Genomic DNA, 16,356 nt, shown 5'->3' on the forward strand with positions numbered 1-16,356 from the left:
TGTAATGTCATCCCAAAAGCTGCAAGAAGCAGTTACAATTGAAAAAGAGATGGCAAAATGATCATAGTCATTAGTTCGTTTAATATTGTCCTTTTACCCCTTTTAATCTTTTGCCAAAGCTGTTCTTATTACTTTAAATATTTAATTTTGTTTATTTGGTAAATCTCACAGATTTAAAAATATATATATTCATTCTTTCATAGGATGTGGGCATCAATGGTAAAACCAGCATTTATTGTTTGTCCCGAGTTTCTCTGAACTGAGGAGGCAGTAAGGAGTCAACCTGATTGGTGAATCACACAAATGGGCAAGACAGGGTAAGGTCAACAGATTTCCTTCCCTGAAGAATGTTATTAAATCATGTGATAGCCTGCTAGGTTCATGTAGTCATTACTAGCTTCTTAAAAGAAAATTCAGTTTCTGCAGTCCCCACGATGGCATTTGAACTCATGTCTGGAAATCAGTAGTCAAGAACAATACCTACTAGTCCAGTTAATTTATGATTCAAGATTCTAAATTGTCATTTCCAGTACACAAATATAAAGGAGAATTAAATAATTGTTACTCCGGATCTGATGTGGCACAAAAAAGACAATATGATAATGAAGATAATGATAAAAATACACAATATAAATATATAAAAGAGCTTGTATACATAGACTCATTGTATGTACATAAAGTGATGCTAGATACAGGAGTGTCCGTACATAAGGTGACTCTGACAGGAAATAACAGTAGTGGTGGTGGGGGTTGTCGAGGGATAGGTTAGTGGGTGGAGGTGTTGATCGGCCTTACTGCTTGGGGAGAGTAACTGTTTTAAAGTCTGGTGGTTCTTCCTGATGGGAGTGGGACATACAGTCCATGGGTGGGATCCAATAGACAATAGGTGCAGGAGTAGGCCATTCGGTCCTTTGAGGCCCTGATCATCCACAACCAGTACCCCTTTCCTGCCTTCTCCCCATATCCCTTGCCTCTGCTATTTTTAAGAGCTCTATCTAACTCTTTCTTGAAAGCATCCAGAGAATTGGCCTCCACTGCTTTCTGAGGCAGAACATTCCATAGATCCACAACTCTCTGGGTGAAAAAGTTTTTCTTCAACTCCAATCTAAATGGCCTACCCCTTATTCTTAAACTGTGGCCTCTGGTTCTGGACTCCCCCAACATCGGGAACATGTTTCCTGCCTCTAGTGTGTCCAATCCCTTAATAATCTTATATGTTTCAATCAGATCCCCTCTCATCCTTCTAAATTCCAGTGTATACAAGCCCAGTCGCTCCAATCTTTCAACGTATGACAGTCCCGCCATCCTGGGAATCAACCTCGTGAACCTATGCTTCACTCCCTCAATAGCAAGAATGTCCTTCCTCAAATTTGGAGACCAAAACTGAACACAATACTCCAGGTGTGGTCTCACCAGGGCCCTGTACAACTGTACAATCCTTCACGATGTGGCCTTATTCTGTATATATATGCCCTTGTGGTGTTAACCACTGATAAAGGACCTTTGGCCTGAAATATTAACCCTATTTCTCTCTCCATGGTTGCTGGCAGACCTGCTGAATGCATCCAGAGCTTTCTGTTTTCATTTTAACTTGATCATTATGCCTACTGCAATAATCAGATTAATATTACTTTTGTATACATGCTGTGGTTCCTTAAGGTTGTTATTGATTCTCCCAATGGCATGCATCTCAAATAGCCTCTGACAACCAAGTCCAGCTCCTGGCCTTCATGTATGGCTTAGCTAGTAAGCCTGGCAGAACAGTCCCTGCTGACAGGAGAAGAGGCAAAGGTGGGTTACTGGTGTCTTAAAGCCTTCGGGCAAGCTTGGGGCAGATGAGCTTGTCAGCCATAGCTCATCTAGGAGAAGGGAAACTCTGATCTCAAACCTCCACTGCCTTGCAGTTATACAGCTATAGTCACTCATGGGGAAGACTTTGGGAGTAATCCCCGAGGAATAATCTGGAGCAGGATTCCCTATGTAGAGTTCAACGCTGACTGGCAACTCAGGCAATGCTGCTGGTCCCAAACTGTATTGGTCTTTGCCGTTCCTTTGGATCCATCAGCTGAGTGGAGAGGGGGAGCCCGCTACATGGGCAACAGTTTGCCCTCCTTATCGTACTGCCCTGGCGTGCGTATCATACAGACGGCTAGGATGTGACATACATGGTTGACTTCGACCAACAGAGGACCTGTCAATACATGCTTACGCTCTCTCACCTTTTTCTCCTGTCAGCTTTCTCTCCCTGTTTCATTTTCAATATTATTGGCTTCATTACTCAAATCCAATTAGGTTGGATGACATGTTTGTCTTGTTTTCCCTCAGTATTTAGAAACGGCTGGATAAACAAGGGCAGGGGGTTACCAACCTTAGTGCCAGTTGGCATTTTGGTCTCATTATCTCCTCTAACCTCAATAAACATTTATAACAGTTTCATGGTGACTCTACAAGAACAGGGTGGTACAGCAAAATTGAATTATTCCTCATGAGTCAAATGGAATTATAATTACAATTAAGCCTTAGCATTCTCAGAACAAAGCTTGCGAAGATGGCAGTACGCGTTAGTGAACCGGTACAGCAGTAACGGGATTATGAATCTCATGGTGCTTTTGCCAATCTGACTAAGCTTCAGCACTTGTACTTAACAATGTGTGAAATCCTCGGGAGTTGAGGAGAAAATGGGCACACTCATTCTCACCAGGACCATGCATCTAGGTAAAGAGAAGATTTTCATCATCAACCTGGACCCAAGCCCCAGAGGATATCCTTTATCCATGTCCACTGTGTCCCACCCAGTCTCCTCGGATAAATGGCTGCCTCAGTACCACTGCACTGTTTACACACATGTAGAATGTCAGCAGCTCTCCAATATCTCAAAGTCAAAGTCGGGTTCATTGTCAGATGGACAAGTGCAAGAATGCACAGATGCAACGAAAATCTTTCTTGCAGCAACATCACAGATGCATGGCACCATCCATAAGAAAAAGATAAATTCACCATAACTTACACATTCTACAAGAGAGAACACAAACTAGAACAAAAAGCAAGAGCATTTTAGTGCAAAGTAATCAATGTGGTCATAGCCGTGCTAAACTAATACCCTCAGGCCATTAAACTCCTGAATTCCTTGCCACGTTGCATTCGAAGTGTCACTGGATAATTTGTACTGTACCCTACATTATGTAATGTATGCACTTTATTTATGTTTATCTGTGTGTAATTCAGTTGTAGATTTAATTTTTACTTTCCTAAGTGTGTTATATGTGTGTTATGTGTACCTACTGTGATGCAGGAAAATGTTTCCTGGTTTGGCGATATACATGCATATATTTAAATGACAATAAACTTGACTCGACTAGCGTTCTGGTTGGTTCAAGAACTGAATGGTTGAAGGGTAGTGGCTGTTCTTGACCCCAGTGGTGAGGGACATCAGACTTTTGTACGTTCTGTCTGATGCTAGTCGGGAGATGACAGCATGAACCAGGTGGTGGAGACCTTTGATGTTAGATATTCTCTCCAGGGAGCCCCTCGATATTCCTACCGACGGTGGGGGAGGTGTGTCTCTGATATATTGGGCTGAGTCCGCTAACTCTCTGCTCTTTATCTTTCTGCACATTCAAACAGTTACCATTCTGTAGATTTGCTGAGGATGCTCACAGGAAAATAAATCTCAGGGGAGTATATGGCGACATACATGTACTTTGATAAATTGACTTTGAGCTTTCAACATTGCTGTACGAATCAACGGTACCAAGATGATAGCTCTTTACACATAGTTCCTGCAGCTATTCAACCGGAGACGGAATCACAACGGAGCTCAGTGCCCAGTGCCGGCAATATACAAAGGATGATGGAGTCCTGACGAAGGGTCTCGGCCCGACTCTGTTCCACAGATGCTGCCTGGCCTGCTGAGTTCCACCAGCATTCTGTGTGTGTTGCTTTGGATCTCCAGCACCTGCAGACTTTCTCGTGCCTGTGATACAAAGGAGCTGATCTGGGAGAAGAATCAGTCTGATTACCTCTCCTTCCAGCCTGGGGACATGAATGTCATGTTTTAGCAATTATTTTCTTTAGGGACCTGATTTTTAAAACATTTATTATTCTTTGTGAGCGATTTAAAGAGCCTCGGTAGCATAGTGAAGCTGTCAAAAGCATGTGATTTAACTCCTTCCCCAACGCGACAGACATTCTTCCCTGACGGCAGGACTTTCCGTGGCAGATTGAGAGGAGCGACACTTTTCAACCAGAATCGAGCTTCCGGCTTTGTTTGACATTCATTTCCTGTCCCAGCTGCTTCCCCAATGAATAATCCATAAGGCAGGCTGGCGAAGAAATAACAGGCAGCTGGAGGAGGCAGCGCCCTCCCCCAATCACTTTTCCTTTTGTTCGTCTATTCGGCAGAGCTGGGGAGTCAGTCACGGCCTTTCCAGTGCCCCGTGAGCCCTCCTCTGTGAAGAACGCTGGACGGACGGGAGCCTGTCTCTCGAGCTAGTTGCCCTGCATTGAGGGCGTTTCAGTCTGGGGGTTCATTCGGCTGACAGTGGCCCCCTCCCCCTGCATTGCACAAATGGTGGTTTTGTTTTCGCAGAAGCCAGCATTGGACAGCTCCTGTCTACCGAATTCTGAATGACTGGCAAACGTGCCGTGCCTCGTTCCTCCAATCCTCATCGGAATGAAGCGGACGCAACTGTGTCTGTGCGGCTCCATGTGACTGGGGTGCTGTCAGCTCCTCTCAGTTTCTCTGCATCCTACAAGAGCAGCCAAAGGGAGAGGCAGGCGGGCTGCGGTAGAACAGCAGCACAGGGGCGGGCGTCAGCGCCAACAATCGGCGTAGCGCGCCGAGCTGGATGAGAGGAAAGACACGGTGAGGATGCCGAATAAAAGGACCCCTCGACACCAAAACGGATCGCGCGATGGAGATTCGGTGGGCTCCCGCCGCCTTCTCCAGTGGGGTCGGTTGGTTACTGTGGCGGTGATGCATTTTTTTTTTCTCTCTCTCTATCTCTCAACAATTAGGTCCTGTTAGGATGAGGGGAGCGACGAGCTGGAGAGATGCGTGAAGCAGCCCGAGATAAGCCCCAGTCCTCCTAGAGAACGAGCATTGCCTACAGGAGAGAGACACAGACGCGATTGAAATGAGCTTGCTGAAGCCAAGTGGGCTGAAAGCCCCTGGACGGGTCAACAAGCACTCCAGTCCAATGGGCCGAGGCACTGCAGCAGCCGGTCCCAAAGAAGGTAAGAGATCAGAGCGTGAAGCATCATGCTGTAGGAATCGCTGCCTTCGATAGAAACGAATGGTACCAGTGGCTAGCTTTGAAGCATAATAGGGCGATTATGTTTCTCTCGGTGGGCTCGGAGTTACGCAAAGCGCCTTTACACAAATTCTTTGTTTGCTTGTTCCCCCCCCCCACCCCCCCACCCCCCACCACCCCGCACCCGTCTTGCATCAAATCTGACGCCTACAAATGCACAATTCACGTTGAGCATGGAGATGGGATTGTGTCTGTCACTTGAGCATCCCAGCTAATACTGAGATTAACTTGCCTATCATGATCAGCTCAGTATCAGATGCTGTTTAACGATGCTGACTTCGGACACGCGATGAATACCAGCTAGTGTTGTTATCAGCAACTGAGCTAACCTGAACACACAGTGACAATTTTGTAATTTCCTAATTACTGTTTTCTTTGTTTACAAGTTGGTTTGAGAACACAAGGTAAAGAGCCCTGACCCCCAGTCAACCTGCCAGTGGGATGTTCCGCCTGGCACTGGATGACGGGCAGATTTCGTACAATGAAATGCTTGTAAAATTGACTAAATTAACTGCTTGAAATTTGAATCCGGCACCAGGATCCATAGTGATGCAGAAATTCAGCGGAACGATATCGGTTAATGACAGACATGAGGTTTATTTCTTTTGTGGGATTTACCTGAACCACTGCACATCCTGTCACCCCTCCCCCGGAATGTCCCTGCCACAGCTCACCACTTGTGTTGACCTCCTTGTCAGCCCACCAAATTCACTCCCGTCTTGTGTGGGTGCCCCCAGGCATTTGTCAAGGAAGATGGCTCTGAGCTGACCAGTGTGGAGGACGTTCACGTAGAGTCGTGGAGGAATACAACATAAAAAAACAGTCCCTTCAGTCCATCTAGTCCACACTAGCCATCAACTATCCAGTTACATTAATCCAATGCTTTATTATCCCCAGAATCTACACACCAAGGGCTGATTAACCAACCGTAAGACATAGGAGTAGAATTACACCATTCAGCCCATCAAGTCTGCTGTGCCGTTCGATCATGGCTGATTTATTATCCTTCTCCCCATAACTTTTGACACTATGGGAAGAGACTAGTGAACTTGGAGGAAACCCATAGGGTCATAGAAAGAATGTGCAAACTCCACACAGACAATATATGAGGCAGGGGTTCCCAACCATTTTTATGCCATCCGTCAACACTATGAAGCAAAGGATTCGTGGACCCTAGGTCAGGAAGCCCTGGATTGCGCTGCCCTTCAAAAACAATTTAAAAATGATTAAAATTTATATACAATTAAATTTATGAAAATATGACAGGCTTCAGTACAGGTTGAGTACCTCATGCGAAATCTTTGAGATTGGAAATGTTTCTGATTTTGGATTTTGGAATATACAATGAAATAGCTTGGGATCATTATCATTTCTGACTCTGCTAAGAGTAAGCAGTCTTTGTCTTACACTTGTTCATCACACTTATATACTGATGCAGCCATTCAGTGTGTTAGATTTTCATCAGTGTCAATCTTGGCAAACCCATCAATGAATTTCTCTGTTGCTCCACGATCAGCAGATGCTTTATCATCACAAAGCTTTAAAAAATTAATGACATGTCTTCTTAAATTTCTGCAACCAGCTTGCTGAATATTCACAATTACCTTTAATTTTCAATTTGTTGTGATAGGTCTTTGCTTGTTTCATGATCCGCATATCATTCAGCAGAATCTGTTCACACCGACACTGTTGAATCCATTCTTTCAATACAAATCAAGATCTTCCTTTTTCAGCTTTATGCTTTACTTTTCTATTTTTCATTCACTTCTGCTCATTACATGTGTGAGGTCACTTTTCAGAGCTGTCTGTAGTGCACAGAGGGCCTGCACGTCACCTGGGACCCTCCCTGCACCTTTTCCATTTGAGGTGTGCTTAAAAATAATTTCAGAATATCAGATAAGAAATACTCAACCTGTAGTATGTTTAATTATGAAATGTTGGATCAGTATGTTACCACAGTATAAAGATTTCTATTAATCTCAAACATGACATTCAAGGTGACTATAACTATGGTTTTCATCTTTCTCAGTTTGCCTTTGATTTGGTTGATCATCTTCCTCCATTATCTTTCCAACTCTTACCTGTCGTTTATAGAAAGAGAATCAGCTGCCATGCTTATTCCAGGCTGCTTCCGGTGCCCTTCAACACCCTTCTGCTTTCTCGTCTGCATGCTGCCCTTTCATATCAGGTTGCATTGTCAATATGCAGCTCCATCGCGTCATCAGCCCCTTCAGGATCAGGCAGGTTGTAGTAGATAAGCAGAAACACCCTCCAAGAAATTCCTCCTCATCTCAGTTTTAAAAGGATGTCCCATTATCTGAGAGCGTGCCCTTGGATCCTACTAGTGGAGACGTCATCTCCATATCCACTCTATCCAGGCCTATCAGTATACAGTAGGTTTCAATAAGACCTCAGTCTCCTTTGTCCTTCTGAACTCCATCAAGTACAAGCTCAGAGACATTAAATAGGCTCCTCATTGGTTAAGCCTTTCATTCCCGAGGTCATTCTTGTGAATCTGCTCAGGATCTTCTCTAGGTGCAGAATATTGCTCCTTAAGAACGAGGCACCAAGTTGTTCACAATATTCCAAATGCACCCAGAATTTCTCATGATACTCCAATGAGGTAGAAACAGAACGTTTCTTCGGACCTCACTTATGAGCAGAAAAGTGCACCTGGGTGCTGCATTGGAGATGAGAAAGAACTTTGTAAGCAGGCAGCAGGTAAGCCTGAACAGCCTACCAGCTGTGGGTTTGGCCAAACTGGTTTCACTTTCAGAAAATTGAGTTCAAAATCCCCTCCAGGTACTTAAGCAGGTGGTCCTGCCTTAAGAAGGTGCTGCAATGACAGAACTAGTGCCTTCCAGATGAGACACTATTGTCCTCACAAGCTGATGTGAAGCATCTCTCAGCAGTATTCAAGAAAAAGAGATTTGTCTCCACTGCTCTAGTCAGTACGTATCCCTCAACTCACATCACTAAGACCATGCAAATCTCAAACACAAGAAAATCTGCAGATGCTGGAAATCCAAAATGCTGGAGGAACTCAGCAGGTCAGGCAGCATTTATGGAAAAGAGTAAGCAATCGACATTTTGGGCTGAGACCTTTCTTCACTAAGACTATCACATTCCTGTTTTTGGAAGCTTTCTCTGCAAATTGATTGCCCCTTGACAATAGTGACTACAGTAACTGACCAGGAATCACTTTGGGACTGAAGAGATGTATTAACAGCGGAGAGAGACCAGGGCAGAATTATGGGAAAGCTACCAGAGTTAGATAATTATTGTCTTGAGAAAAGATTGGCCAGGTTGGTGTTGCTTTCTTTACATGGGAGGGTAAGGGAGTTTTAATCACGTGTTGTTCAATTTTGGGAAATTGAAAGTACCTATTTCCTTTGCAGGAGGATTTTAATGGAAAGGGTCTAGATTTATGAGAGTATGTAGTAGATTTAGAGAGGAGCTGAGAGAGTGTTGGAATTTGGAACTTGCTGTCTGAAAGAATGATGGAGGCAGAAACCCTCATTACAATGACTTGGACGAGCACCAGTTGGATTGTAATCTAAAGCACTATACACTGAGAAATGGGAAGTAACAGCCTTTATAGATACCGTGGACACAATGGGCTGAAGGGCCTTCCTTGTACAGTAAATTTCAATGTCTATCATTTTGCTCGTTACCATTGCTATTGCTTGACATCTGCCCATGGTTCACAAACAACTAGATACCATGTCCATGGTGGATTGGCAGTGAGGTGCGAGATTTTCTTTGTCTTTTGTTGTACTAAAGTCACCGAATTATTGGGCGGTATTGAAAGCTGAGCCGAGCCGGGCTTAAAGCAAAGAATATGAGAAGCTGAAATGTGTTATGAGAGGGAGGAGGGGCGCGATCCAACTCGTAATGCATCAGGCCATAGCTGTAGAGTCTCTGAGGCACAAAGTAGAACTTCCTTCCCGTTTGCTTCAGTGGAGGAGTGTCTGGGAGTTAAAAAAAATTTTTTGATGAATGACATGTGCTGGACTGCACCAAGTCTGGATCTCACAATCTTAACTCGTATGAAAGCCAGGTGTGTAAACACGGCCAGTGTAACATCAAAAAATGAGACTCTCCAAATAGGATATTCAGTCAGACCATAGTAATACACACAAAATGCTCAGCAGGCCAGGCAGCATCTATGGAAAAAAGCACAGCCAACATTTTGGGCCGAAACCCTTTGGCAGGACTGGCCTGCTGAGTTCCTCCAGCATTTTGTGTGTGTTGCTTGGGTTTCCAGCATCTGTAGATTTTCTCTTGTTTCTGAGCAGACCATTGTATGTTTTGTTCATATGGAGTTACCATGATTCCTGTGGCAATGCTGATATAATTACGTTACCAATCATAAGAATGGCAGTCATTATGAGGGAGCTAGGAGACTCCATTATCTTCCACAGTCAGCAGCTCTTTTTCCTCTTAGAAACAGCTGGAGTCACACTTTAACACGTATCTGTTTATATAATAATATTTTAAAATCAGTAAATGTGCCTCACCTTTCCTGTCCTAACCCTCCTCATTCACAGTCCCACAGAAATAACAAAGAAACTCTCTAGGCTGTCAGCAGTTCCAACAACTTTTGGACAAACCTTGCCCAGAAATTCAATTGTGTAAAATTCCTCTTGTTTTTGGCTATGCAACTGAAGACTTTATTTTGTCTCTGGATTAAGGTGTGATGACCTTTTCCATGACACTCCAGAAACCTGGCCAGGCTGCTGTGGCCACATAGAACCCTTGTGGCCCTGACCTGATTTCCATGTCCCATCACAGAGGTCCATGCCTTTGCCTGTGTGAGTGACCCTTTAGAGAGTTGCGGTGTAACTTGGACTCTGTTGTTCTGGGACTGAGTATCCACAGACACTCTTGGGACAACTGGAGCATCTTCCAAGCAGTGAATTATTTCAGCTTTGTCCTCTGGGTCCCACACAACATTGCATTGATTTCTCTCCCACATCCTGATGCCCTGCCTGCTCTCCCCCATCCCCCCTTGTCTCCAGACCCACCATCACTTGGCTCTGAGATCTCACCCCATGTCTGATCTGCTGCTCCCACCCGTCCCAGGTTTTCTGTATCAATGAAACAACTGACCCTAGTTGCTATTCTTCTCAACCGCCTAACCACATCTCTAATCCTGCGGTCTTCTTCCAATTTGCCAGTCCCTGCTTTGAAACCCCCAGCAAAGCCAGACCGTGAACCAGGCCTCATTCAGTGCCGAAAACATGCAGCTCCTGGCTAGATGCTGAGCCTTTGAGTGGAGGGCTCCCATTGTAACCATCCATCGTGCTCAGAACTAGAACTTCTAGACCCAGTGCTTACTTAACAAGAATGAGTCTTGACACACGCGCACGCACACTTTGTATATACACTTTGTTGTATATTGGTGGTCATTCTATAGAACAATAAATCCTCTGACTTGATGAAAAACTATTTTTAGCAAGTCCAATAATTTTTGCTGGATTCCTTTGACCTGTAGTCTGTATAACTCAGCAGCAGTTATCAGATTTGTACAGTTAGGTCACTTTCTTGCCAAGCTCATGGGCAATATTGAGATATTCCCAGTTAATTCACTTCTGTATAAACATGCTGAGTCACGTTCAACAGCATGATTCCAAACTGAGTTGAAGTGTACTTGATCGCCTGTTCACTCCGTAGCTCAACGGCTGAACTCCCCAGTGGCAGAGCACTAGTTTGAAGAGGGAGTGGGGGTGCACTTTGTCTCTTTCTGCAGCTTTATTCCAGGACTGGCATCAGAATGATAACCTCAAATCTTCGAAATGGGGTTTCCAAGAAGTAAATTCTTGCGGTTTAACCCAGCTTACTGTTTGCATACAACTTCACCTAAGCTAATCTCCAGCCGTAATCATCTGCTGTGGTGCTGTGAGTCCAGGTCATGTTTAACCCAGTTTACTGTTTCCATACAATGTCCCCTAAAACTAATCTCTAACTGTAATCACCCGCTGTGGCGCTGGAGGATGGATTGTGAAGACCCTGCAGGAGGAAGACTGGGTTGCAATTAGCAGCTCTGTCTCCGACAAAGCTTTAATGCGTCTGACTACTATGATGCTTGTATTTGTTTGAAAGCCTTTAATTGTGACCAACATCATAAGGTAATCATGGTGTTCTGGGTGGAGCCTCAGCAAGAGGATATTGGAAATCAAAACTGACCTCCACTGAGGAAGTGCTGACTTTGGAATGGGAAGTTAAAAAGGGACACTGCCTGTATTTTTTTCTCCCCCAAGCATTACTTCTAAGGACAAAGGGGGAATTAATTCCAGAGTTCTGGCTAATATGCATTCTTGAAACAGGTTCTGCAAACACATTGTATTTGCAGATGGTGGGGACTTTCTGTGTACAGATTGACTGCTGAACTTTCTACAACAGTGTCCAGGCTTCAGGAGTGTAACGCGGTCTGGGAAGTCCTGAGGAACCACACCTCTCCCCCACCTCCCACATTAACCCAAGGTCAAATCCAGGATTACAACCCAAAACATAGGCCTCCCCCTTGCCTCTCAGAGGCTGCCTGACCCACTGGTTCCTCTAGCAGTTTGCTTTTGCTCTCAAAGTCCAATGGGGAACTTTCTTAAATAGTATATCCTGCAGAGTTTCGCTATTATAAAGTCTTTTTTTCTTTTATGACTTCCTCTTTTTCTCTCTTTAAGCATCATACAATCATCTTACAAACTTACGAGGGATGATTGATAAGTTCGTGGCCTAAGGTAGAAAGAGTCAATTTTAGAAAACCTAGCACATTTATTTTTCAACACTATCCCCTCCTACATTTACACACTTAGTCCAGCGGTCGTGGAGCGTACGGATCTTGGACCTCCAGAAAGTGTCCACAGATGGGTGATTGATAAGTTTGTGGCCTAAGGTAGAAGGAGATGAGTTATACAGCTCTCGTTACATGCACATGTAGTTCAACTCTTTGAGTGATTATGCAGGAAGTTTAAAGTTAATAACTCATCTCCTTCTACCTTAGGCCACGAACTTATCAATTACCCCTAATGTTACCAACTTCAAACTTTCTGCATAATCACCCTGGCTGTGGACACTCTCTGGAGGTCCAAGATCCGTATGCTCCACGACCGCTGGACTAAGTGTGTAAATGTAGGAGGGGACTATGTTGAAAAATAAATGTGCTAGGTTTTCTAAAATTGACTCCTTCTACCTTAGGCCATGAACTTATCAATCACCCCTCATATTTAACGTACCTCATCGACACATCCTTTGATTCTGTTCTCCCTCATGCTTACTGTGCTTCCCCTTAATTCCCCCTTCTCCTGCCCATCACACCACTGGCATTTAGGGCAGCAATGAAGGTCCTCTATCTCTGCCAATGTTCAGAGCTTCCTTCATCTTATCAGTAGTTTCCTTCCTCTTAAGTATCACACCAATAATTACCCCAGTTATTAAATGTACTCATGCATATCACGTTCTCACAACCTTGGAGACAAAACCATAATGAATTATGGTCTGAACTAGGTGTTTACAGTTCTCAATGCATTTAGTAGATAAGTACCAAGGGATTGTCTTTTCTTTGATATGGAGAAATCAAAAGTCTATGCTCTTTATTTTTTTATATAAGTATTCTAGAAGGAAGGTAAAAAAAACTCCTTTTTAAAAAAATCGATAATAGAAATTTCAAAATTTCCTCTCTGAAATTCTGTGGTTGGTGGGAGAAGACTGATGTCAGTCAGTCATTTAATCAATGAGTATCAAAGGATATGGTAATGTTTCAGGTACATAGAACTGAGGCACAGTGAAATGCACACAAAATGTTGGAGGAACACAGCAGGTCAGGAAGCATCTATGAAAAGGAACAAACAGTGGACATGCAACACACACAAAATGCTGGTGGAACGCAGACCCTTCTCGGCCCAAAACGTTGACAGTCCTTCTCCCTATAGATGCTGCCTAGCCTGCTGCGTCCCACCAGCATTTTGTGTGTGTTGCTTGAATTTCCAGCATCTGCAGCTTTCCTCGTGTTTGTTTTTCAAACAGTTGACATTCTGGGCTGAGACCCTTCATTTCGGCCTGAATCATCGACTGCTTATTCCTTTCCATAGATGCTACCTGACCAGTTGAGTTCCTGCAGAATTTTATATGTGTTTCTCTGGATTTCCAGCACTGTAGGACCCCTTGTGTTTATGAGGTACATTAAAACCATGATTTGGAATTTTTGGAGACTGCTGATACTGACTTATCAGAATCAGGATTATTGTCACTGATATATGTTGTGAAATTGCAATCTATTTTTGACCATAAGTAATTAAAATCTCCAGAACATATCCAGGCCTTACTGTCTGGATTATCCACTTTATGGAAGGATTGGTTGGTAATCTTCACTTGCTCAATATAAAAGTTCAGGAATCCTTCGCCAGTCACTTTGATTCCCTGGATCACATCAACTTGAGAGTGATTACAATCCACAAAACCTCCAATCCCTTTTTCCTATATATCTCTTGCAATAACCTTCTGACATTATCATGTGTATTAATGGAATTTATAACCGATAAATGTTTCACACTACCACTGTAAAATACTTTTATAAAACTTTATATGTTAAGAAGTTCAACTTTTTGTTAAGGCTTTATTTAAAACATACGTAAAATTCCGTTTTTGTACCCATTTTAGAATTTAATTGATTTTAAATATTTTATTTTACCTATCATACAGATGCTGCCCAAATACATTTCTCAGAAAGGCCCTTTTTATAAAGGGGTCCAGGATGATGGGACTTCCCTTAGGAAGTAGAAACAGACAAAAACTCCCTCGAAGTTTAAAATCTCCCTTTCAGTTCTTGCCATTTTACATGAAATACTTTACAAGCTGTAAACTGTGCCTTGATCCAGAGCCAGCTCATTTGATTCTGTAATTTAATTAATGTTAAGAACAGCATGAAGTAAACAGTCCTTTCAAATGCTGGATATTTGCTTTTCAGATTTCAGCTTTTACATGTACTTCCCCTTTCGTAGACCGGCCTTGTCATCTGAACTATGGATAATATTGGTGAGATGGTTGTGATACCTTATCTAGCAAGCAGCTGTTTGTTCTGGTTTAGGGTTGAAAGTGCAGCTGTTGTAATGGAGAAGCAGGAAGTTTGTAACTAAATCAATCCAGTCCAGTGGTCATCTACAGTATCTGAGGCCCTGGAGTTTAGTTCAGACATGGTCTGAAATCAGAATACCAGGGTTGAATGAAGGCAATAGTTCTTCCAGTTAATTTTTTGTTCAGATCTGACTTTCACAAAGTAAGTGGGCTATGACCTCCATTAAATTGACAGAGAAAGGGGTTTTGAGGGGAGTGCACTTATCATTCAGACTAAAACAGGGCCACATTCATTTCTGCTACACTTGCTTTTTGATTCGTGTTCCAGCCTGTGTCTGTAACTATTAAGGGCTTGAAAGACTCAGAAAGAACCATTGAACAGAAGCCCTTTACCCATGCCACGGACAATTAATGAACCAAAAACAAATCACTCTTGTTCTCTTCTCTAATCACCTAGTATTCCCTTGGATTTCTCTCTCATGCAGCTTGTGGGCAACAAACAATATGTTACCCAAGGAAGAAAGTGGTTGACACTAAACTGTATGAATTAGTAAAATACAAAAATATCCCAATGCCTTTGGAATAGAAGAGCACTGATGTGATCCTGATGTCTCCTAAAATGCCTCATTACACTGTGGCCAACTGAATGAGATTGTAGTAAAGAGATCAGTTCTGGAGAATGAGAACAGAGTGCAAATGGCATGTTTAACATGATCTATTCATTCTATCTTAAATGGGCTCAGATCAGAATCAGGTTTATTAGCCTCAAAAGTTCAACGCAATACATAATATAGAAGAAGAAAAAATAAGGAGATCAATTACAGTATATGTAAATTGAATAGATTTAAAATCATGCAAGAATAGAAATAATATGTTAAAAAAGTGAGGTAGTGTTCACGGGTTCAATGTCCATTTAGAAATCAGATGGCAGAGGGGAAGAAGCGGTTCCTGAATCGCTGAGTGTGGCAGCAGAGCTCTGAAATGTGAAGCACCATTACGAGCAATTCAAGTGCTTATGAAGTTTTGACAGAGTAATGACTGTTACAATGACCAACAGTAACGAAATTATCGAGCAACGTTAGCAATACATCCTGAGGTGCTCCACAGGAATGTTATCAAAAGGAATGTTAACACTGTCACATAAGGAGAACTTAGAGGGGGAACAGAGGGCCAGAAAACTGCTCAAAGACGTAGGCTTTAAGGTGCAACGAAGAGGTAGAGTGATTTAGGGATGAACGCCTTGAGCATCTTCATGGCTAAGGAGGTGTGAGTGATACAAGAGATGAACACAGATTCAAAGCTTGAAGGTTGGAAGGCTGGAAGAGCATTTGGGATGAGGCCAAGAAAGGATTAAACAGTAGGACATATGCTGCTGGTTTTCTGAGACCCTTCATTAATGGAGAAATCGAAAGTTCACTTTATGAGCCCTCAATTGCTGAAATGCTCTTGTAGTATTTTTCTCTGCTAATGACCTCATGTTAGTTTGCAAGTGTGCGACTGCCAGTTGGCTTTTGTTTAGAATGTTGTATCTGTATTTTCTTTATCTTGGACTGGTTTCCCAGTTTCTTTTTTTTTGTTTCTCTGGCCCATTTTCCTCAGTGAAGGAAATGCCAGTATTCTGCAATTTAGCACTCCAGTTATTGTCTAATAAACTCTAACTTGTAATCCAGAAGATATCAAAACTCCAAGTCTACAGAGCAGAATGATATGTCAAATCAAAATAAACATAGTGTCAAAAGGCAATGTTATCTTATGATTTACAGGATTTCCATTGTAAGAAAAGTAGACAGATTCTGCAGTGTTTTCCAGGGTCTAAAATGGCAGAGTCACAGAGCTGTACATCACTTGAGCTGAATTTGTATGTGTGGCAATCCCATTTGCTTCTGTAAGGTCTTTATGCCATTACTCCTTTCCTGTTCTTCTTCTCTTCGGCTATCCATCGATTTTCGATGATGACTGAGGCCTGGGCGAC

General features: G+C 42.9%; 1 protein-coding gene across 4 annotated transcripts in view; it reads left to right on the forward strand.

Moving 5' to 3' along the window:
- Positions 1–203: 203 nt before the first annotated feature.
- The window catches only part of clip2 (CAP-GLY domain containing linker protein 2), a 166,467-nt gene continuing 150,314 nt past the window's right edge, over positions 204–16,356 (forward strand). Inside the window, exons 1-2 of one of the 4 annotated variants that reach the window (XM_073053695.1) lie at positions 204–317; positions 5,017–5,235. In XM_073053695.1, coding sequence (XP_072909796.1) covers positions 5,136–5,235 — 100 coding nt within the window. In that variant the 5' untranslated portion in view covers positions 204–317; positions 5,017–5,135. Of the gene's footprint in view, positions 318–4,280; positions 4,865–5,016; positions 5,236–16,356 lie in introns of those variants that run through there. The other 3 variants (XM_073053694.1, XM_073053696.1, XM_073053698.1) reach the window with 3 other exon arrangements.

The sequence above is a fragment of the Hemitrygon akajei genome, chromosome 8 (genome assembly GCF_048418815.1).
Source record: "Hemitrygon akajei chromosome 8, sHemAka1.3, whole genome shotgun sequence".
Classification (NCBI taxonomy): Eukaryota; Metazoa; Chordata; class Chondrichthyes; order Myliobatiformes; family Dasyatidae; genus Hemitrygon; species Hemitrygon akajei.